This window comes from Solanum tuberosum, unplaced genomic scaffold (genome assembly GCF_000226075.1).
Source record: "Solanum tuberosum cultivar DM 1-3 516 R44 unplaced genomic scaffold, SolTub_3.0 scf00092, whole genome shotgun sequence".
Lineage (NCBI taxonomy): Eukaryota > Viridiplantae > Streptophyta > Magnoliopsida > Solanales > Solanaceae > Solanum > Solanum tuberosum.
The window spans coordinates 388,678-412,815 of record NW_006239019.1 but is presented as its reverse complement, the minus strand read 5'-3'; the positions used below and the strand labels follow the sequence as shown (position 1 = coordinate 412,815).

The 24,138-nt window shown below is 31.2% G+C and overlaps 2 protein-coding genes across 3 annotated transcripts; one reads left to right on the top strand and one right to left on the bottom strand.

The window, feature by feature from the left end:
* The first annotated feature begins 10,778 nt into the window (after positions 1–10,778).
* Positions 10,779–13,441, top strand: LOC102595322 (ETHYLENE INSENSITIVE 3-like 1 protein). The gene is made up of 2 exons (XM_006347633.2): positions 10,779–10,975; positions 11,425–13,441. Exon 2 carries the CDS (start codon positions 11,435–11,437, stop codon positions 13,247–13,249), a length of 1,815 nt encoding a protein of 604 aa, XP_006347695.1. The 5' UTR covers positions 10,779–10,975; positions 11,425–11,434; the 3' UTR covers positions 13,250–13,441.
* Positions 13,442–15,730: 2,289 nt separating this feature from the next.
* Positions 15,731–20,566, bottom strand: LOC102594773 (peter Pan-like protein). Of its 2 annotated transcripts, XM_006347632.2 has the most exons (8): positions 20,493–20,566; positions 20,348–20,406; positions 19,401–19,580; positions 17,701–17,931; positions 17,443–17,535; positions 17,172–17,359; positions 16,186–16,379; positions 15,731–16,025 (listed from the first exon to the last, which is right to left on the bottom strand). In XM_006347632.2, exons 2-8 carry the CDS (start codon positions 20,363–20,365, stop codon positions 15,889–15,891), a joined length of 1,041 nt encoding a protein of 346 aa, XP_006347694.1. In that variant the 5' UTR covers positions 20,366–20,406; positions 20,493–20,566; the 3' UTR covers positions 15,731–15,888. The 2 variants fall into 2 exon arrangements, with proteins under 2 accessions (XP_006347694.1, XP_006347693.1); XM_006347631.2 differs by having other exon boundaries at positions 20,348–20,566.
* Positions 20,567–24,138: the final 3,572 nt, after the last annotated feature.

Genomic DNA, 24,138 nt, shown 5'->3' with positions numbered 1-24,138 from the left:
CAACTAAACTCTTAACGTTAAAGAAGTATATCATGTATTCAAGAGTAAAGTACGTTTTCCATTTATTATTTTTCTTAAAACGAGAAAAAAAACTGAAACGACGATTAAAATAAAACACTAGAAATATTAGACATATACTAAACATACTTTTCACAATCTTAAAAGAGCATAACTGCTTAAATGTACACTTAAAGCTCTTTTTTTTTTGCAAAAATAGTCAACCGAATTCGGTTGGTTTCTTTAATGAATGACCAATTTGAACCTACTTTTAAACTAAATGGACCATTTTCATTATTTTTGTCACTATGACAATGGTTTATTTATACTCTTTAAGCTCTTTTTTTTGCAAAAATAGTCAACCGAGTTCGGTTGGTTTCTTTAATGAAAAATAAAAAATAAAATTGATCGAACTATGTAGATTTCTAAAAAAATAAATTTACATGATATTATTACCATTGAACTCGGTCGGCTTTACACTTTCTAAATCTTTGTGCTGAAATCATGCCGTGCTTGATCGGTATTAGTAGAAAATACAAAAAATATGACGAATTTAAATAGGTTGTTGTCGGTTAATTTTTACTTTTTTTAATAATTTAAATAATTGTCATTTCTATGAATTCTTTCCGACTAAACTCTTAGTATTAAAGAAGTTTATCATGTATTCAAGAGTAAAGTTCATTTTGTATTTATTATTTTTCTTAACGAGAAAAAGAACTAAAACGACATCAAAAATAGAACTCATACGATATTTGACATATACTAAACATACTTACTATTCACAAACTTAAAAGTGTGTATTACCCGAATTAGTAGCAAGTTTAGCTAATTATTATTATTATTTTCAACATTTGGAAACGATTTCTCTAACTCATGAAGTAGTGGTAAGATTTGTTGTCATAACTATTTCTAACACTATTAAGAAAGATGAAAATTAACCACCAAAGTCTAAAACTAATCGCATTCATTTAAATTTTGAGAAAATTGATCAAAAATTCTTGTTTGGTATATAAAAAATAATTGAAAATATTGACTGATTTGATTGATTTTTATATTACACAATTTTAAAATGCATCATTGAGGTTCAAACCTTGATCTTTACCACCCACTAAACCATTGTTATTTGTTGGTTTAAGATTTTCATTTTATTTTTATTTCTACTCTTTAAGCTCATTTTTTGTTTTTGCAAAAATAGCGAACTGAATATGGTCCAATTCTTTAATGAAAGATAAAAAAGATTTTGAAAAAAAAAATGGATCGAATTCTCTGGATTTCTTCAAAAAAAAGAAATTTACATGATATTTTAAACGGTTGAACAGATTGATTTCACACTTTCTAGATCTATGTGCTAAAAATCCAATCGTGCTTGATCGATATTAGTAGAAAAACATGACGTATTTTAGATTGGTTGTTGTCAGTCAGTTTTCACTTTTTAAAATTATTTAAATAATTGTAATTTTTTTAATTGTTTCCAACTAAACTCTTAACGTTAAAGAAGTATATCATGTATTCAAGAGTAAAGTATGTTTTCTATTTATTATTTTTCTTAATACGAGAAAAAAAACTGAAACGACGATTAAAATAAAACGCATGGAATATTTTACATATACTAAACATACTTTTCACAAACTTAAAAGAGCATAACTGCTTATATGTACACTTAAATGACCAATTTGAACCTACTTTTAAGCTAAATGGACCATTTTCATTATTTTTGTCACTATGACAATGGTTTATTTATACTCTTTAAGCTCATTTTTTTTGCAAAAATAGTCAACCGAATTCGGTTGGTTTCTTTAATGAAAAATAAAAAATAAAATTGATCGAATTATGTAGATTGCTAAAAAAAATATTTACATGATATTATTACCATTGAACTCCGTCAACTTTACACTTTCTAGATCTTTGTGCTGAAATCATGCCATGCTTGATTGGTATTAGTAGAAAATACAAAAAATTGACGAATTTAAATCGGTTGTTGTCGGTTAATTTTTACTTTTTTTAATAATTTAAATAATTGTCATTTCTTTGAATTCTTTACGACTAAACTCTTAGCATTAAAGAAGTTTATCATGTATTCAAGAGTAAAGTGCATTTTGTATTTATTATTTTTCTTAACGAGAAAAAGAACTAAAACGACATCAAAAATAGAACTCATAAGATATTTGACATATATTAAACATATTTACTTTTCACAAACTTAAAAGTGAGTATTACCCGAATTAATAGCAGTTTAGCTAATAATTATTATTATTTTCAACATTTGGAAACGGTTTCTCTATCTCACTAAGTAGTGGTAAAATTTGTTGTTATAACTATTTCTAACACTATTAAGAAAGATGAAAATGGACCACCAAAGTCTAAAACTAACCGCATTCATTTAAATTTTAAGAAAATCTATCAAAAATTGATCAAAAATTCCTGATTGCTATATAAATAATAATTGAATATACTCACCGATTTGATTGATTTTTATATTACATGATTTTAAAATGCATCATTGGGATCAAACCTTGATCTTTACCACCCACTAAACCATTGTTATTTGTTGGTTTAAGACTTTCATTTTATTTTTATTTCTACTCTTTAAGCTCATTTTTTTGTTTTTGCAAAAATAGGCAACTGAATACAGTCCATTTCTTTAATGAAAGATAAAAAATATTTTGAAAAAAAAATGATCGAATTCTCTAGATTTAAATTTACATGATATTTTAAACGGTTGAACCAGATTGATTTCACACTTTTTAGATCTATGCGCTAAAAATTCAATCGTGCTTGATCGGTAGTAGAAAAAAATGACGTATTAGATCGGTTGTTGTCAGTCAGTTTTCACTTTTTAAAATAATTTAAATAATTGTAATTTTTTTAAATTGTTTTCAACTAAACTCTTAACGTTAAAGAAGTATATCATGTATTCAAGAGTAAAGTGCATTTTGTATTTTATTATTTTTCTTAACGAGAAAAAGAACTAAAAATGACATCAAAAATAGAACTCATAAGATATTTGACATATACTAAACATACTTTTCACAATCTTAAAAGAGCATAACTGCTTAAATGTACACTTAAAGCTCTTTTTTTTGCAAAAATAGTCAACCGAATTCGGTTGGTTTCTTTAATGAAAAATAAAAAATAAAATCGATCGAATTTTGTAGATTTCTAAAAAAATAATATACATGATATTATTACCATTGAACCCGGTCGGCTTTACACTTTCTAGATCTTTGTGTTGAAATCATGCCGTGCTTGATCGGTATTAGTAGAAAATACAAAAATATGATGAATTTAAATCGGTTGTTGTCGGTTAATTTTTACTTTTTTTAATAATTTAAATAATTGTCATTTCTTTGAATTCTTTCCGACTAAACTCTTAGCATTAAAGAAGTTTATCATGTATTCAAGAGTAAAGTGCATTTTGTATTTATTATTTTTCTTAACGAGAAAAAGAACTAAAATGACATCAAAAATAGAACTCATAAGATATTTGACATATACTAAACATACTTACTTTTCACAAACTTAAAAGTGTGTATTACCCAAATTAATAGCAAGTTTAGCTAATAATTATTATTATTTTCAACATTTGAAAACGGTTTCTCTATCTCAGGATGTAGTGGTAAAATTTGTTGTTATAACTATTTCGAACACTATTAAGAAAAATGAAAATGGACCACCAAAGTCTAAAACTAACTGCATTCGTTTAAATTTTGAGAAAATTTTGAGAAAATTGATCAAAAATTCTTGATTGATATATAAATAATAATTGAAAATACTGACCGATTTGATTGATTTTTATATTACACGATTTTAAAATGCATCATTGGGATCAAACCTTGATCTTTACCACCCACTAAACAATTGTTATTTGTTGGTTTAAGACTTTCATTTTATTTTTATTTCTACTCTTTAAGCTCATTTTTTGTTTTTGCAAAAATAGCCAACTGAATAGGGTCCATTTCTTTGGAAGATAAAAAAGATTTTGAAAAAAATATATGATCTAATTCTCTAGATTTCTTCAAAAAAAGAAATTTACATGATATTTTAAACGGTTGAACCAGATTGATTTCACACTTTCGAGATCTATGTGCTAAAAATCCAATAGTGCTTGATCGGTATTAGTAGAAAAAAATGACGTATTTTAGATCGGTTGTTGTCAGTCAGTTTTCACTTTTAAAATAATTTAAATAATTGTAATTTTTTTTAATTGTTTCCAACTAAACTCTTAACGTTAAAGAAGTATATCATGTATTCAAGAGTAAAGAACGTTTTCCATTTATTATTTTTCTTAAAACGAAAAAAAAACTGAAACGACGATTAAAATAAAACACCTGAAATATTAGACATATATTGAACATACTTTTCACAATCTTAAAAGAGCATAACTGCTTAAATGTACACTTAAAGCTCTTTTTTTTTTGCAAAAATAGTCAACCGAATTCGGTTGGTTTCTTTAATGAAAAATAAAAAATAAAATCGATCGAATTTTGTAGATTTCGAAAATAATAAGTATACATGATAGTATTACCATTGAACTCGGTCGGCTTTACACTTTCTAGATCGTTGTGTTGAAATCATGTCATGCCTGATCGGTATTAATAGAAAATACAAAAATATGACGACTTCAAATCGGTTGTTGTCGGTTAATTTTTACTTTTAAAATAATTTAAATAATTGTCATTTATTTGAATTGTTAGCATTAAAGAAGTTTCTCACGTATTCAAGAGTAAAGTGCATTTTGTATTTATTTATTTTTTTAACGAGAAAAAGAACCAAAACAACATCAAAAATAGAACTCATAAGATATTTGGTATTTACTAAACATACTTACTTTTCACAAACTTAAAAGTGAGTATTACCCGAATTAATAGCCAGTTTAGCTAATAATTATTATTATTTTCAACATTTGGAAACAGTTTCTCTATCCCACGAAGTAGTGGTAAAAATTGTTGTTATAATTATTTCTAACACTATGAAGAAAGATGAAAATGGACCACCAAAGTCTAAAACTAACTGCATTCGTTTAAATTTTGAGAAAGTCTATAAAAAATTGATCAAAAATTCTTGATCGGTATATAAATAATAATTAAAAATAATGACCGATTTGATTGATTATTTTATTACATAGTTTTAAAATAAATCATTGGAGTTAAACCCTGATCTTTACCACCACTAGACCATGATTATTTGTTGGTTTAAGACTTTCATTTTTTTTAATTTCTACTCTTTAAGCTCATTTTTTATTTTTGTAAAAATAGCCTACTGAATACTGTCCATTTCTGTCACGACCTAGACCATCGTAATTGGCACCCATATTAACCCTCCGGTGGGAGAACCACTACTACAACCCAAACCAAACAACTAAACCAAAAACTAAAGCATTTAAGGATACGAAACAAGTTAAATACTAAGGAAAGAAATAAGGAGTTCCCATAAACTCCAAACAAAAGTCTATTAACTAAACAAATGCGGAAGTAACACCTAGAACCTGAAAGTCAATGTACCAAAACATCTAAAGTTCAACAAGTCTAAACAAGAAGGGATACAACCCCAAACTAATGCACTAATAACTAACTAGAAAGTCTAAGTCTAAAATGGTGGACATAGACGAAAGAGAACCCATGGCAGCCCGGAAGAATTGGCTCACCCTTGAATTCGAACGATCACTGATCTTCTATGCAAGGTCTGTCAATAGCCGCTTGAAGATGCACTGTACTCAACAAAGAAAGAGCAAGTGTAGTATCAGTACACAACAACAATGTACTGGTAGGATCACACGGTTATCCTACTAAGTGCAACATATATAAGTCAATACAACAATATAATCACGTACATATATATCGAACATATACAATATTATCAACATTTACGAACAACGGAAAATTTCAAATTTCTTAAGATACACAATTATGACAAGTCATTGGTCCTCTCATGGAACCCAACCCAAACAGTTAGCATACCGGAACGTGGTACCCGATCCAATGATTATGTCGAAATGTGGTAATCGATCCCATAATTATGCTGAAACGTGGCAATCGATCCAAGTTAGTGTGTCAGAACGCAACACCGATCCATTCAACAAGCCACAATCACAATTACAAGTATATTCTCAAAATCATACATTTAAGTTATGATTTCATGGAAATTCTCATTTACAACAAGTGTGATCAATAATGCAACATTCATATACATACATGTATCATAATGAAGCAGGAACAAACATACATCACACAATCACAGAATCACAACCATCACCTACCTCGAAACAAACTTAAAACCCTAAGAAACTTGATCCTTTCTTTTTCGGATTTGCTCCACTTGTTCTTGGTCTACAAACAATCAATATAATACGGGAATCAATAAACAACAACTAATTAACCGGATTACTTACAATTCTAACAAACCTAGATTATACCCATGATCCCACGCACTCAAAATAGGGTTGCTTCCACCATAGAATCTAGATCAAAACCTTCCCACATCGATAATTACCCATTCTATTACGTTCTACGGGTCGAAAAAAGGATTCGGGGAGTGAAAAACTTACTTTTAGCCTCAAGAATGGTGGAAAACTGTCGTGAGTCGTCTGAGGTTAGTTCCTTAGTTCTAAAAATCGTAAAGTGCGGAATAAAATCATTTTGGATTTATTTACGACTTTAAGTCGCGTCTGGCCCACCACAGCGGTCCTCACCCCGATACAACGTCCCCGCCAGAGCGACCAAAACCATCGCCAAAGCGGCTTGCACAAAACAGTGAGCTATTTTAATAATTCCAAGACCCCCATTTCACAACACACCTTTAACCAATGACGCTCAAAAAATACTGTTCACGCTAAGATCGATTCCGGGAGTTCTACTCACCCGAATTCAATTCCGTAAAGTCGTACGGATTCCTAAATGACTTATCTAACTACTCATGTAATCAAAATCATAAATAAATCACCCGATTGTTACAAGATTTTTCTACACCTTAATGACTCTGATTTCGTCCAAATTTGGACTAGGTTGGGAAAATCCAAGTTACTACGGGGGAAAAATTCGGTCCAAAAATTTTACCCGTTGATTTTTCTATAACGACGGAACCCGGTCGTTACAATTTCTTTAATGAAAATAAAAAATATTTTGAAAAAAAATGACCAAATTCTCTAGATTTCTTCAAAAAAATAAAATTACATTATATTTTAAATGGTTGAATCACATTGATTTCACACTTTCTAGATCTATGTGCTAAAAAATCAATCATGCTTGATTGGTATTAGTACAAAAAAATGACGTATTTTATATCGGTTGTTGTCAATCAGTTTTCACTTTTTAAATTAATTTATATAATTGTCATCTTTTTGAACTGTTTCCGACTAAACTCTTAACGCCAAAGAGGAATATCATGTATTCTAGAGTAAAGTACGTTTTCTATTTATTATTTTTCTTAAAATGAGAAAAAATAAATGAAAACGACAATTAAAATAAAAACGTAGAGGCTATTTAACATATACTAAACATACTTTTCACAAACTTAAAAGAGCATAACTGCTTAAATGTACACTTAAATCACCATTTTGAACCTACTTTTAAACTAAATGGACCATTTTCATCATTTTTGTCACTATGACAATGGATAAGCTCAAGAATTGAAGGATGGGACCAACTTAGCCTTAAAATAGAAATACAAGGACCAGTTTCTATTGTAAGGGCCCACCAAATTGTACCTTGCACGTGACAAGGTTAAGTTTGGGGGGTGAAAATATAATAATTGAAAATTAGGCAAAGGTAAAATCAGAATCAAAAATGGCGGCTGAATCCCTTTACTTCAATTTCGTATAGGTACTCAAAGTTTTCGTAATGATACAATCGCCCTCAAAATAATTTGTTACTGTGCCTTTGTAGTCCTAGAGAATGGAAATTTTGGGGTTATTCGATCTTCCGAAAATAATTATTATTATAGAGTTTCAAATTTCTCGTGCGGTTTTACTTTGTATAATATGTAACTCTAGGATAATATCTATTTTTAATTACGAGCGCTGAAAAATATCTATTTTATGATTATGATTTTTTTGTCTTTAAGTATATCATGATATTTGTGTGACTATAGAAGCTTCTTGTTAAGCGTAAAATAGAAGTTTAAAATTGAATTATGTATATAGTTCCTTTTTAGTTAGATTAATAAGATAATTGATTCGTGAACTGACACAACGGTATAATATTCACATTAAATAGGCATTGAATTAGCTTGAAAACGAATTCGTAATTAGTAACCAGATATTTTATGAACAACTATCTTTAAAATATTCTATATTTACTTCAACACTTTAAACGAGATAAAAAATTTCTCTTAAAGTAGAATCTTTCTTGAAAAGGAAATTCTATTGTAGTATATTAAATTTAGGGATAATGGTCTGAAAAATACCTCAACTTTGGTCAAATTTGTTGTTGTGATACTAAACTTTAATGTGGACCTATTACCTCCCTAGACTATTTAATACCATATTTTAAACATATATATTTGCCCACGTAGACATAAAAAATAATGCAAAATTATAAATAGTAATGTGTCCACGTGGGCACATATATTATTTAAAATACACTATTAAATAGTTCAGGGGGTAAAAATACGATATTAAATAGTCTAGGGAGGTAATAGGTCCTCATGAAAGTTTAGTATCGCAACAACAAATTCGACCAAAGTTGAGGTATTTTTCAGACCATTTATCCCTTAAATTTACTACTACAACAAATACACAAAATCATATTTTTATTATATGTCCATCCATGTTTGTTCAATATTCTTTTTCGTACTAAATATGCAACAAAAGCTCTTATACATTCTTGCTACCATAATATCTGTATATTGAAATAATATTTTTTAACCTTATATATACAATTAAATTTATTTGTAACATCACTGGTTCTGAAATCTTTTAATTATTAAGTGATGAATTGCTATGCGTCTATAACAATATTTGAAGTTTTAAATAATATTTAATAATTATAGAGAAGTTTAATATCAAATCCTAAGCTTAATCTCACTTTGTGAAAAGAAGGGAAATCTTTTAATAGTGAAATCAGATATTAATATGATTAAATATTCTTTTGTCATTAATCGTGTATTGAATTACCAAAATATTTGATCAAAATCTCTATGTGTCATTGATAATCTTAGAGATTTTATCTCTATAAAAATGACTAATTATTATACCACCAAAAAAGGAGATATATGTTATTATGATGGGTAATTTTATAAAGAATGTATTGCTAGAAAAAAAATGAATGTTGCTTTTATAGGTAAAAAATTTGTTATAGAGATTTTTAAAATATATTATAAAAAGATAATTTTAATTTTATTTTGACTGTTATAGTAAATATTGTTATAAAGGATCCAATTTTATAAGGATTCCTTCTTAGTTTTATTTTAATATTTTGATTATCTATTTTGGCTAGTTAAATTAATGGCATGTTACCTAATTTGCAGATATTAAGTTATTAACTCATACATAGAATGTGATATACTTCAAGATTTAAAATAGCTTCCAACTTTTTGTACTAAAACAATTAATATTATTACTTTTATTTTTATGGAAATACATTTGAATAATTGATTGAGTATAAAAGAGAGATTAAGATATTTTATCGTAATTAATTAAAGACATTTGATTTTGTGCTTTCATTGCACACGTTTTATTTATTTTATTCACACTTAGAACAAATATAAATATTACATGTTTCTCCTCCAAATTATAATTTTACTCCAAATAAAACAGTAAATTTAAAAAGACACCGTCAACTTTTTTTAATTGAAAAACAGATATTTTATTTATTTTAAAAATAAAGAAGGAAATTATAAAGTGGAGAATGTGAGATTTAAGATAACCAAATAATTGAACTATTAAAATTGTATTAAAAAATTAGGGGTGCGCATCGGTCGATTCGGTTCGGTTTTAGGTGTTATTGGTTCGGTTTATCAAATACTTCAACTTAATTTAGATAATTGAAGCTAATAAATTGATTGAGGAGTATTTTATAAAAAAAATAATGATTTCACTCCCAAAATTTTAACTTTTTTATAAGTAAATTTATGCATAAATATATTTTTATCATTTTAAAAAAGTTACTGACAACTGTATCCCTCCTATTTAAATATTTTTTTTAGTTTTGGAATAAACAATTTATACACTGCTCGTTGAATATTATTAAATTAGCGTAATTGAAATTCAAATAATTAAATACACGTGTTATTTAAACAACGAAACATTGTTTTTGTTAATCAGTATTGAAGCTAATAAATTGATTTGCTAAGTATTTCATATGAAATAATGATTTCGATTGACAAAATATTGACTCTTTTTATAATTAAAAATTGTGTCCAAATATATTTTTATTTCTTTTTAAAAAGTTTTTGACAAGTGTACTTCTTTTTCTTTACAAGAATGATATTTTTTCTAAGTTCTGAAATAGACAGTCAATTTTCCGCTTGTAGAATATTATTAACTTTTAACATAACTGAAATTCAAACATTTAAACACACGTGTTATTTGCAAACAATGAAACATTATCTATAAATCGATATTATTTTATAATTTATTTTTTCAGTCTTCAACTCAAATTAGTAGGGTCAAAAATCGAAACATATGAAACTATAGGGACTAATTTGATAAAATTAAAAAATAATGAATACGTCAGCATGACACTCTTTAGGACCACAGTTAACTTAGCTTATCCATAGTTAAAAAAATAAAAAAAAGTTGTAACTTATCCTTTTAGTAATAAAGTATTTCATTTGCATTTTCCACTTTGTTTTTACTTTAATGTCTTTGCACCTTCCTCTCTTCTTCATATTTCTTTCTAACTTTCCAATACACAAACATCACTTCAATACACCTAACATTCTTCTCAAACCCCTTCTCTCTTTTCCTTTTTTTTTTTTGTTCAAAATTAGATTAGTATAGCCATAGATAATAGCTTCAACAAGCTGTTTTCAAGAAAATCATGTAAGCCATTTTCTTGAATTTTTTATATTTTTTTTAATTTGTTTTAGTTTTTTGAGTGTTGGTTTGTTGTGAATTCTTGTGAAATATGATTCTTGAAGGGGTAGGTAGATCAGAGTGTATGTGGAAATTAAAAGGGTGTTTTTTTTTACAAAGAAAGAAAAGTAAAGATGGAATTTTTAATAGTAATCAGTAGAAAAAATGATGAAATTCTGTTTTATGGGGTTGTTATATTTATGTTTGTTTGTGTTTTTTTCTCCATGGAGTTATATTTATATGATGATGTGGGAGTAATTTTTTATGATTTGTTTCTGTAGAAAGATTATCTGGTTTTGAGGAATTTGGAGTGTTTTGTTTGATCAAGTTAGATTAAAGATCATTGATTTTGGATTGAATTGGAATTGATTTTACTAAAAGTTGAGTTTTTTGTTGTATCTGAATTGGTGTTGCAGAATTTGCTAAATGGGGATATTTGAAGATATGGGGTTCTCTGGAAATTTTGAGTTTCTATCTGATTCTATGGGATGTGGAGGAGATGTGGCTCAAGAAGTTGAGGATAAGCCGGTTGGGTTGGAGGAGGAAGACTATAGTGATGAGGAGATGGATGTGGATGAGCTAGAGAGGAGGATGTGGAGGGATCGAATGCTTTTGAGGCGTCTCAAAGAGAAGAACAAGAATAAAGAGGTGGGGGATGGTGTGAAGCAGCGTCAGTCGCAGGAGCAGGCTCGTAGAAAGAAGATGTCGCGTGCACAAGATGGTATACTGAAGTACATGCTGAAAATGATGGAAGTTTGTAATGCTCAGGGTTTTGTTTATGGAATTATCCCTGAGAAAGGGAAGCCTGTGACTGGTGCTTCAGACAATCTTCGTGCTTGGTGGAAGGAAAAGGTCAGATTTGATCGAAATGGCCCTGCTGCCATCGCTAAGTATCAGGCTGATAACCAGATTCCCGGGAGGGTTGAGGAATCGAGTGTGATAGTTTCCACTCCCCACACTTTACAGGAGCTGCAGGATACAACTCTAGGATCCCTTTTGTCTGCTTTGATGCAGCACTGTGATCCTCCACAGAGGCGGTTTCCGTTGGAGAAAGGGGTATCTCCACCCTGGTGGCCCTCTGGTAAAGAGGACTGGTGGGGTCAGTTGGGTCTGCCAAATGATCAAGTTCAACCTCCATACAAGAAGCCTCATGATCTGAAGAAGGCCTGGAAGGTTGGTGTTCTAACGGCGGTAATCAAACACATCTCTCCCGACATTGCTAAGATTCGCAAGCTTGTTCGTCAGTCAAAGTGCTTGCAGGATAAGATGACAGCTAAGGAGAGTGCAACTTGGCTTGCTATTATCAATCAAGAAGAGGCTTTGGCTCGTAAGCTGTATCCTGATAGCTATCCACATGGATCTTTAGCTATTGGTAATGGTTCCTTTTTCATCAGCGATGCTAGCGATTACGATGTGGAAGGAGTGGATGACGAGAGAAACAATGAAGTGGAATGTAAACCCCATGACATCAATCTCCAAACTGGAATTATGTTACCTAAAGATAGGATCTTGATGCCAGGTTTAGCTCCAGTGAAAGGAGAAATTATCGATTTAACTTGTGATTTTATCCAAAAGAGGAAGCAACCATGTTTTGAGGAGTCTGTTGATCAAAAGATATATACTTGTGAGTACCTTCACTGCCCATACAGCAATTATCAAGCTGGATTCCTTGACAGGACTTCAAGAAATAACCACCAAATGAGTTGTCCATTCCGGTTCAATTCTGCTCAAACACTTAGTACACCTAAGTATCAGATCAACTATGAGCACAACACAGTTTTTCCTGCACAAACTGCTCCTTCTAAGCCAGCGGTCTCGTCAGTCACTGCTTCCTCTTCGATGAGTGCCTCTGGGCTTGGACTTCCTGAAGATGACCAGAGGATTATTTCTGACCTCATAACATCATACGACAACAACTTTCAGCAAAATGGTAGCATCTGTTCCGGAATTTCTGAGATTCTAGTAAATCAAAACCTGCAGCAGCAACAAACAGTTGAACTTCCTATGGATGGCAACTTCAACCTGGGACATATGGAGACCTCAGCTCAAGAAACCAGCATGCCTGCTTATCGTTCGACAGAGTTTCAATATGATCAATGCAAAATGTCCTTTGACGCCCCCTTCGGTGGAAACATAAATGATATTACTGACTACAGATTTGGTTCCCCGTTCAACTTGGGAGGAAGCGACTACGCCATGGAACAGCTGACAAAGCAGGATATATCTACATGGTACCTCTGAACTAGTACACTAGTATTAAACTGTCTTATTTCCTACATGAAGGCTTGATAGGTTGTATATGTTTAGATAAGTGATCAACTTTCTGTCCTTTATATATACAGGTATTGTAGTTTCTTTGTGATTTAGTTGATGTTTTGATGGTTGTAAGTGCTAAACACAGTATTAACTTTATGCAATTATGTTTTAAACTCAGCTCTTATTTATACCATTGATCATGATTCATGCGATAGGAACAAGCTCATGATTGATAATCGCGTTTTAAGAATATCACGCAAGCTCTTTTGAGGGCACCATGGTGGTGAAACAGGTTTAATATCCATTTCCCAGTTAGTCTGCAAGTGTACATCATGAAGTTTCTTCATGGTTTTTTTAACATGCAATTGACTTAAGTCCCAACTATTAAGAAGTCCTATGAGATGTATGGGACCAAAGGTTTTGAGTTTAAATTCTAATAGAGAAAAATCTTGAGTTCGAGCTCTGTGGGTAGAGAGATTCTTGGTAGGAAGTGTTCATCCCTTTAGTGGTTCTTGTTGCAGTGTGAATCTAGATTAGTTGGACCAGTGAGTTTTCGATACCGAATCGTCAAAGGTCTATAGTCCTACCTTGCCTAACCCTATGTTTTTTTCTAACGAATCCACATGCTTCATTCCAGCTGCAATGTTTTGTTTGGTATAAGGTCAAATCTAAGTGTCATTCTGGTAAAAGTCATTAGTGCCTATGACAAATGAGGATAGTTGGAATTCCATCCCCAACCCCACCCTGGGACATTTTCTTTTTATGACCGATATTCGGTCTGGCTTTTGCGTACCTCGACTAATTTCACTGTCACCTCCCACCAATAACAGATATTACATAACTCTGTCCACCACGACCACGACTAGGACAGATGAGAAGAATACCTAGTGCCTTTTATTCTACTGTTTTGTTTGGTTTAATGTGAACAAATGGAATTGCTTTTTAGGTCAAGTACCTAAATTAAATGTGCAAGTGAGAAAATGGTGTGTTTCTCCTTCATCCTCTTTAGATACAGAATTTCAATATTTAAAGACTTAAGAGTTTGAAAAAACATTGTATAGGTTCGATCTATATTCATTAGCGGTCTTAAATAGTTCAATGAGTTGTTCCAATAATTAAATCGACCAATTATTAGTGAAATTACTTATCGATTCTTCGTACACTATTCATCTAGGCTCTAGTCAATAGCTTAAAATCACAACAAGCTAAACCATTAATAAGAAGAATATGATTTTTGATAAAGCTAAACCGTTAATAAAAAAAGAGACTTCTAATATTAATTAAGAAAAATAAATAAATTATTGCCACTTTACAGTATATTCCTGAGATAAACTATTTAAAGATGTTTTTTTAGTACCGTTTACTTTTGAATAATTCTTCTTCACTATAAATACATGTGCTTTAAGATAAACTATTTAAAACATCTTCTAGAAGTTCTTTTTTTTTTTGGATTCTTCTTTTATGGGTGGACAAAGAAAAGCAGTCAAATTACGTGTTTGAGATGGTTTACTTGAAAATGAAATGTTCAACTTATTGTTGAGAATTTTACGTGTCATATTTTTCATTTACACGTCTTTAAGAAAATAGTTTCTTATTTATACGTCATTAAGAATATATTAACTACGTTAAAAAGGTAATTTGATAAAAAAAATTATGTGATTTTAATTTTTTTTTCTTCATATGTTTATTAAGTAAAGGTAAAGGTGAAAATTAATAATTAATTATATTTGATTTTCTAAAACAATAAAGTATTTATTTCAGATCAATTATTTTTAATAAGAACGACAATTAAAATGGATCGGAGTCAAAATTAAGTACGTGTAAATCATAGACTTTCTTGTTTGACAAATTAGTTTTGCTTTGGATATTGGTACCATTCGTGCATCATGTCACATTCAACATTCATTATACTCCATAAAAGAGAAACGCTATTTGAAAAATAAGTAAATACTTTAACTTATGGTAAAATATTTTTATTGCCAAGTTCTCAAAATATAAATTTATGGATATAATCTTTCATAAAAAATGAGATTTGTCATCTCGAAAACAAACTCATTGTTATATGTTACACTGCTATTAATTGATGTTTAATATTATATCTTCAAAAGTAATTTGGAGAATAAGTAATTAACGATTAGGATAAAACATGAATTTTTTAAAAATGTTTAAACTTAAAAGTAATAAATAAAAATGTAAATTTATTTTTGAAATAGTAAATAGAGGAAGTAATTTGAACTCCGTAGAAGAGTTTAGTTCCTTTTTGTCAAGTTAATGTCAAAGTATTAATTACTGAGTATTACTCAGCACAAAATTTAACACAACTTTTTTTTTAAATTCCGTGGTCTTTAATTAAAAATATGTCAATGCATCAAAATAGCATTTAACCTTGTGGTAACATGTTACATGAAAAGTTGCCAAAAAAAGGAGGTATTTTTTTAAAACGAACTAATAGAAACAAATTGAACAAATTGAAACGGAGTTAGTAGGTATAGTTACTTACTATAGTATAGTAGCTCATGAGAGCAAATTCAAAAATGAAATTATTTCCTCTTCCAGCATCTCACCATATATATTGGCAAATACAAGTTAAAACAAGAACAAAATAAACAAAATTAAAGAGCCAATTAATCCTCTTCTTCAATTTCTTGCTCCTCTTCATCTTCAATTTCTAGCTCTTCCTCATCATCTATATCCATCTCCTCTTCATCACTTTCTTGTTCATCCTCTTCTTCATTTTCCGATTTTTTAGCATCGACATTACCTGAAGGCAACAAGCATGACACTGAGAATAAATTGAAGTAACGTCGCGAAGATTTCTGTAGTTGGTATAGCTAATAAACTAATGGCAAGCCAAGTAACCAGCAAAATAAAAGGAGTATCTTTTGCTTCATGCAAGAAAAAGAGGTTATAGAGAAAATTACCGTATTCATTGAAAAGGAGTCCACCAGTACATAGGCCCTCTTCAATCTTGACAAGTTGAAGAGTCATTCTAGGTCCAATCTCTTGAAGTTTGACAGCACTTTTCGTAGAAGCTCGATTAACTCTTCCAATATCAGATGACAGATTTACGGTTGCTGCCTCATCATCCCCTTCACTTTCAGATCCATAACCAGCTCTTCATTGACAAGGCAGAGAGAGACAAATGAAAATTAAGAGAACAACAACATTAGCAGGACGACATTACATTTCATATAACAAAGAAGAAAAATGTCAAATCGTTCACACCCTAGAAGCTTTCTTTTCCCATAGTGACTGAAAATGGTATTTGCAAAATTACCAAGACATACTAAGCAAAGCAAAAGCCAGAATAGCCTATAAATGGAAACATATAACCCCCATCTACTTCAGTTACATCTTCCTCTCTAGTACCGCGGCATCCTTAACTAAAGGAAAATGTTCTAAGATAATAAAAGGGTCATCTTGTCAGGTAACCCTATTGACCATGTGCTGCATGCTTAGTATCATCACTTATATAATAGTAATGGAAATGGATATGTGTGCAAGGGTGAGGGGAGTGAGTAGCAGGTGGGAGATAGAATAGAACAGGGTTTTTTAGATTGATACAGTAACAGTGGTACAGAATTCTTCTAAGGATACACTTGGCTAATAATCCAAATAGTAAGAGGGTTTGTAAAGGTAGTAGCGGTTAGGAAATAGGGAAGAAGTAAGAATAGAATCTCTGCAGTAATTCAATGATCTCAGTTACACACAACCTGATTCCAGAAGGATAACAAATGCAGATAGCTATGCTAACTCTAGACCAGCTCCTCGGCTGATAAGAAATAGAAAGGTCTAATTCACTATGAAAAAAATGATAATAAATCAACCATATAAATGAAGGAAAACTATAATCGCATCGAATGCAATCAAAAAAGCCATAGCAGCACTGAGAGACATTGAAACGTACTTGGTTACAAAGTCACTAACATCTTGAAGACTTCTTAGATCAGGCACTTGATGGTTTTGCACAAATTTCCTGATTCGGCGAGAAACACCCACTGGCTGTAATCTGATAGAGTAGTGCCGGAAATCAATAAGCTTTGTTTCTTTGTCGTAATTAAGTAATACAATCCTTTGGCATGAAGACAGCTTGACCTGCAATGTGCAACAATTTTCCAGTAACAGCTGGTGAAACAAACTGTGGCTAGAATAGAAATTTAGGTATGGTTCTCACTCACTGTATTTATGTCAATGGCAGGAAAAATGTTTTGGAATATAAACGTAGTGAGCTTTAGGTGTTCTTCCCCTGTCCCAAAACCAGATAGCACAATCTGCAAGCATAATTCTGGAGCTCAGCTGACCAGGTAGAGAAAAAAAGATAATGCTAATACAAGACAACCAACTTTATAAAATGCCAACATAAGTGTGTTTTCATAGGTGCATCTACATGTCAGGAGATGTGAAGTAGTCATCTAAGATTCAGCAGAAAAGATTACCAACGGTGGGTTTTTGAAAAGATCCGGAGGGCATCTTGGACGGAGTTGAGATTGAACAATGTCAGCAGCCAACGAATATTTATGTATTTTAAACGTTAAAGTTGGACCGTGCTTCATTTTGGCAACCCTCAAGTACGCTGCAGAGTCAGTTTTTGACAATATGAGGAAATGTGTGACCATCATACCATTAGCAAGACTCACGAAATCTTTGAGATTATTTCGTTTAGATTCCTGAAATTAAATTGAAGAAACATTATTTGGTCAAAAGATATGAAAAATACAGACAACAGATGTATATTGTAATATGCAGAACCACATAGGTACAGATAAATATATTCATGTTTCTAGCTTATATCACAAGACAAAATCAGGTATTGCTGCAAAAAGCTACAGAGGTCATAAGTCAGAGGAAACAAAAAGAAGCCAGAAGTACTGAAAAGATCTGTCCTGCCAATGAACTAACCATTTTGATTGATCTTTTCTGCTTTTCTTTCAAATAGCAGGAGTTCAACAGCCAGGAGAATAACAGGCATAATGTCTAGTCCACAAGTTAAACGGAAAAAAGCTAATACATTGTACAAGTAACAAAACAAACCCCCTTCCCCTTTCCAAATTAAACAAGCTCCTACTTGACTCTCTCCGCAATGTCCAAAAGGCATTGAAGAGAAATCATCTCTTCGCAAGTTCACGAATCACAGTGCAGAAAAAGACGTCTAACCCGTTCTCACTCTTTACAAACATCAACTAATTTTTGTTCCTTTTCCTTTTCTTTAAATTTGTAGCTTTAAGCATTAAACCATGCAATACTGCAGGGACAAAGAAATTGACATGCTCCATTTCTGTTGTCTCACTCCAGTATTTGAGGATTACATTTATCAGCTTGCATCTTCTTCTTTTTTATGACAAGGGAAACCCGCAGCCGCTACCCAACCTATGCAATAGCTCGCAAACCACATAGGAGAGGTAACCCGCACTAGGCAAGCCTAGTGCGACAAGCTCGACCCCAGAAAGGCAAAACCCCTTGCTTTCGCTGGCAAGGGGGTTCGAACTTGAGACCTCCAACATGGAAGTCCCAAGCCCAAACCACTTGGCCACCCCGAAGGGTTTTTATCAGCTTGCATCTTCTCTTTTTATGACAAGGGAAACCCGCAGCCGCTACCCAACCTATGCAATAGCTCGCAAACCACATAGGAGAGGTAACCCGCACTAGGCAAGCCTAGTGCGACAAGCTCGACCCCAGAAAGGCAAAACCCCTTGCTTTCGCTGGCAAGGGGTTCGAACTTGAGACCTCCAACATGGAAGTCCCAAGCCCAAACCACTGGGCCACCCCGAAGGGTTTTTATCAGCTTGCATCTTAACAACTGTTTTTTTTTGTTATTTTAGCAAACGGTAGGAGCAGTTGTAGAAGCTTTTCATAGGGTTAATTTTCTCAGTTTATGGGGTTCTGTACTTCATTACATATTAGATGATTTGTACTGTTTCTTTGCAAGAGCGGGCTTCGTGTATTCATACAATGTTAGTCTGCTAGCCCTATGGATCAAGTCCCAATTTAGAAGAAGCTTGATAAATATCCATAGCAAGAGGTCCAAATGGTATTAACAACTTTAGATAGTAAAACAATTAGTAAAAGTCAAGACTGTCAAGCAAAAATCAGATAAGCACCCGAATGCACGAATAAACATACTATGTTAAGGCTTTACCTTGAGCTTGAGAGCAGTATAAGGAAGCATCAATTTTCGCAAGTCCATTTGCAACTGTCTGAGAGGACCAGGAATCTTCCCCCTTGAAAACACCAAGCTCTTTGGAATCTTGTCCCCAGTAACATGGTCAACCGTTGGCGTCTTCTTCGCAATTTGCTTGACAAACGGCTTCCTGTTTTTCTGATTAAATGAGTATTCAAGAATTCAGCTCAACCACCACCACAATAATTGTCACAAAGCTTACAAAAAATCAGAAAAATGGAACACATATCTATCTTCTACAAAATCATCGTTTAGTTAATCATCATTTCTTGTTTCCGTTCAAAAAAAACCCAAAAGGATACGGCCGTGACACATGAGTAACTTTGTTTTCCTTTGCTTTCAATAAAACCAACAACAGATAAACAAAGTGTAACATCTTCTATTCATACAATGGCATTCCTCACAACAATATTCAAAAATTCAGCTCAGGTGATTAAACCCTTTTTTAATACGAAAAAAGGTTAAAAACCAAATCTTTAACCCAAAACTTTAATTCAATCATAGTTATTACTCATCATTACTTGTTTTATGAATAAACACGTTACGGATATTATAAGCAACAGCAAAAAGTACCTCAAAACTTCCATTCAGTCTAATCATCTATCTTTGTTTCAGGGCAGAAGGGTCACAAATAATTGTTGCTGCTAAAAAAAAATCCAGAAATTTTCTGTTAACACCTAGTTTTTTCAATATATTTTTACTGAATGCACCATATCCTAAACTGCTCATCACATGTCTCTTCAGTCAAATCCTCATAAACAGTAATCTAGTGTTACTACAGGAGAAGAAAACCCAAATCAATGAAAAATGTGAATGAACAATCAAAAATCCAGTTAGATAAATCGAAAACTGCAATCCTGGAAAAAACAAAGTAAACATAGAATAGACAAAGCAGAACTACTTACATTCTTGAAACGACCCATAATCTACTAATATGCTGGACACTCCAAGTTTAATCTGAATCCTGCAAATTGCGAACTATAAATTTTAGGGTTTTTAGAAATTCCCCAAATATATGATTTTGAAATAAATCTTGAATTCACGTTATACAAAGCAAGTGATTTAGCAGCGGTAGGGCTTTGTGACAATGGAGGAGAAAGAAGACAAGTTACATAAAACCCTAGCTAAACCCAAACTAGTAGATTTTTATTTTTTACCTTTTCTTTGCCAATAAGTAGAATTACTAGTTAGTCCCTGTCAAAGTGGATGTTGTGGGGGTATTATTGACTTTTGGCAGAAAAATGATTATTAAGAAAATGTTTTTGAAACTTGTGATTTAGTAAAACTTATTTTAAGTGGTTATATAAATAATTTATTAAAGTAACAAAAAAAGTTAAATTATTATTATTATTATTAATGTTATTAGGACACTTTCTTCTAGTCGATAAATATAATTTCGAAATGTTAAATTATTAAGATTGATGAATTAGTAGTTGTTTTGATCATGAAAATATAAATTATTTATTTAAAATTCTCAAAATTCAAATTGTGTTGATCATATTTTTTATTATAACTATTTATAATTCAAATGTGTTTCTTGAAAAAATATACGCACAAATGAGTTATTTTATCCTCCCTCGTCCATTCCTATTTATATGTCGTTCTTACTAAAAAATACTAGATGATTTTAATATTTATCATTTAATAAAATTAATACTAATATTCTTTTTATTTTACTTTTGAAAGTTATTAACCTTGAAAGTATAAATTTCACCGATGATTAATTCATGTTCACCGGTAATAATACAATAGTAAACTTATTTAATTTCTTAAGGAACGTGAAATTTAAAATGAGTACGATGGTGTAATCAGTTTCATTAAAACTAATCAGACATATCGTGTAAAGCATACACAGACACGTGCAGACTCTATGGAGAAATCAGATATATGTTTAGAACTATTGAATAATCAAATTATTCAACTTTTTACTTTGCACATTTCAAACTTACCATTTTAAGCTTTCTTCCCCTTCCCACTCCTGCACACATTAATATTTTCTTACAAAGTTTAATTTATATTTATTTGGTAGATCAGTGTATTAGAAAAAATAATGTAAGTATCAGCCTTATATATTATATTAGTTATATACTTTATTGTGTAGTATGGTGTGGATTGTTGGGTGTTCACGGTTTGGATAAAAACCAATCCAAACCGATAAAATAAAACCGATTTTATTTGGGTTTGGTTTGGTTTGATTTTAGATTTTTGAAAACCAGTAGTATTTGGTTTGGTTATGGTTTTATTCGAAAAACCGAAGAAATAACCGAACCAAACCAATAAATTATATACATATATTTTATTAATATACATACTTAATATATTGTTTTATAAACAATTTTGAAGATCTTATATATGTTTTCATTAAAATTTCTTTATACTTTAGTTATTGAAAGCAAGAATGCCCAAGGTGAAAATATTTATCTTATTAATTTCATGTATATGAGTGTCTATGACAATTCTATGTGAGACTGAAAATGTTATTGTCTCTTCCTTCTAGGCCAATATAGTGAAATTTTAAAGCTTTATTGATAGTAAATTCAGTGATCGAAAGTTCGATAATTTTAAGTCATTCTAACTTATTTTTTGTTTTGAATGGATTGTTGTCTACTTTTTTCACTATTTTGAATGAATTGTTTCTTTTATTTTTGTGTATGGTTAATAACCGAATAACCGAACCAAACCAACCGAAATCAATAACCACCAAACCGATAAAATGTATATTATATTTTGGTTTGGTTTGGTTTTGATAGTTTTAAAACCGATTAAGTTGGTTTGGTTTTGATTTTGACCAATAATCGATTCAAACCGACCCGTAAACACCCATAAGTCTATGACAATGCATTGGTTTTAATGCATGCATTAATATAATAGATAAAAGATCCAATTGTCCATCACAACCTTTTTTACATCATTTCCACCATAAAAGTGGAGAGTATCTATGTAAATAATTTTTTTTTAATGCAAAACATACTCTTTTTAAAACATCAAATCAAACAAGCATAACTAATACAAACATTATTACTCCATATATTTTATTTAACATTATTCTTATATATACAACGACCCCTTAAGCGTTAATAAACAAATTGATTTATAATAAGTACTAATTCGTTCGTGTTGTTGGTGAGAAGTGACATGTATTTTTTATTTTATTTTTATAACCGAGAAATTCGTTTGTGACCCGCCCTTTGAACCAATCACAGCCTTCTAAACTCGGTGGATAATGGGCCCGCCCCTCTACCCTTTCTATACATATATATGTAATTGAAGTTAATAGTATTGAGTAGAAAGGAAGAATGGAGAAACGGAAAAGAGGAAGGCCAAGGAAGAATGTTAAGCCTTTGATTTCTGAAGAAAAAGGAAAAGTCACCGTCGCCGGAACTTCCTCACCGGTCAGCCGGCGGCGGCCGGAGTTCTTCAAGCTCTTCCTTTCTGATCGGAGCTCTCAACAACTTGTACATTCTATCTCTCATCACTCTTAACATTTACACTTTTTCTTATACAAATCTCACATTTAAGATTACCACTAAATTCTTTGAAGGTGTATTCGATACAAAGGAAAATGGAAAAATAAGTGAAGTTTTTTTTTCTTATTTGTTTCTGTTCGATATATATGCAATAAATATTACTCTTTTATCTGAAAATGATTTATATATAATATAGATAAATATTACGGGGTGTGAGTATGGGGCTATAGGAAGTGGAGGTGGAGGTGGAGATGAGGCAGGTTGAAGCAGTGGCGAAATTAGAAATTTTGCAGCGTGTTCAAAATTTTAGTAGTAGTTATTTCTAAAAAGTTGTTTCTGACCTATATATACAATTTTTGGATGAAGGTTGTTCGATTGACCAGCCTGAATTAATGTAGCTACGCCCCTGCCTGATTGGAGTGTGAAGGGTCACATAAATGTGAAATGTCATTATTTGTAAATTTATATTTTCTTAGAAAGTTATTTTTGCTTATTTTCACACCCTAGATCATTATACTTTTTTAAAACTATGCGTTTAGATCTACTTAATAATTATTTTGAAAAAGTAACACTAGTCTGTTTGTATACAGGTTTTGCCAAAGGACTTTAGTAGAAAATATGGGGAGAATATGAAAGAAAGAAGCAAAATTAAGGAATTGTGTGGGAATGTTTGGGATGTATGTGTTGAAAAGAGTGAAGATGGAGTTGTTATTTTCATTGGAAAAGGATGGGAAGATTTCATAAAATATCAGTCTCTGAAGAATGGGTATTTCTTGATATTCATATATGATGATGAAGATGAAGGGGACTCTTCATTTACTGTCAAAGTATTCACTACAAATGGCTGCAAGAAATCAGTGCCTATGACTATACAAAAAAATCAAGGAAGAGACCATGTCATATATAAGTATTAGCTACCTACTTCTTCTTCTTCTTATTTAGCCAGTTTTTGTGCACCTCGATTATAATTCCAAGGGATACATATACCTTTATTCATGTTTTTGTGGACTTCATGTTAAAGTATATTTGAAGAGTAGTAGAGTATGTGTTTGATTAAATAATTTGAAAAGCAGCTGAGTTAATATTATATCAACAATATGTGTTTGACTAAAGTTTCAGCAATGATTCTTTTCAAAAAACACTTGCTAATTTTTTCTTAAAAACTTTGTCAAATACCTTAATTATTTAAAATAAACATTTTTAACATCTCTGGAATTTGGTATAACAGG

Bases quoted from the DNA above. Each gene is read 5' to 3' on its own strand.
- LOC102595322 (XM_006347633.2), top strand. From the start codon at position 11,435: ATGGGGATATTTGAAGATATGGGGTTCTCTGGAAATTTTGAGTTTCTA.
- LOC102594773 (XM_006347631.2), bottom strand. The intron at 17,536-17,700 runs GTAATCTTTTCT...TTATGCTTGCAG, and splicing joins TTTTCAAAAACCCACCGTTG to ATTGTGCTATCTGGTTTTGG. The intron at 16,380-17,171 runs GTACGTTTCAAT...TTGTCAATGAAG, and splicing joins GTTAGTGACTTTGTAACCAA to AGCTGGTTATGGATCTGAAA.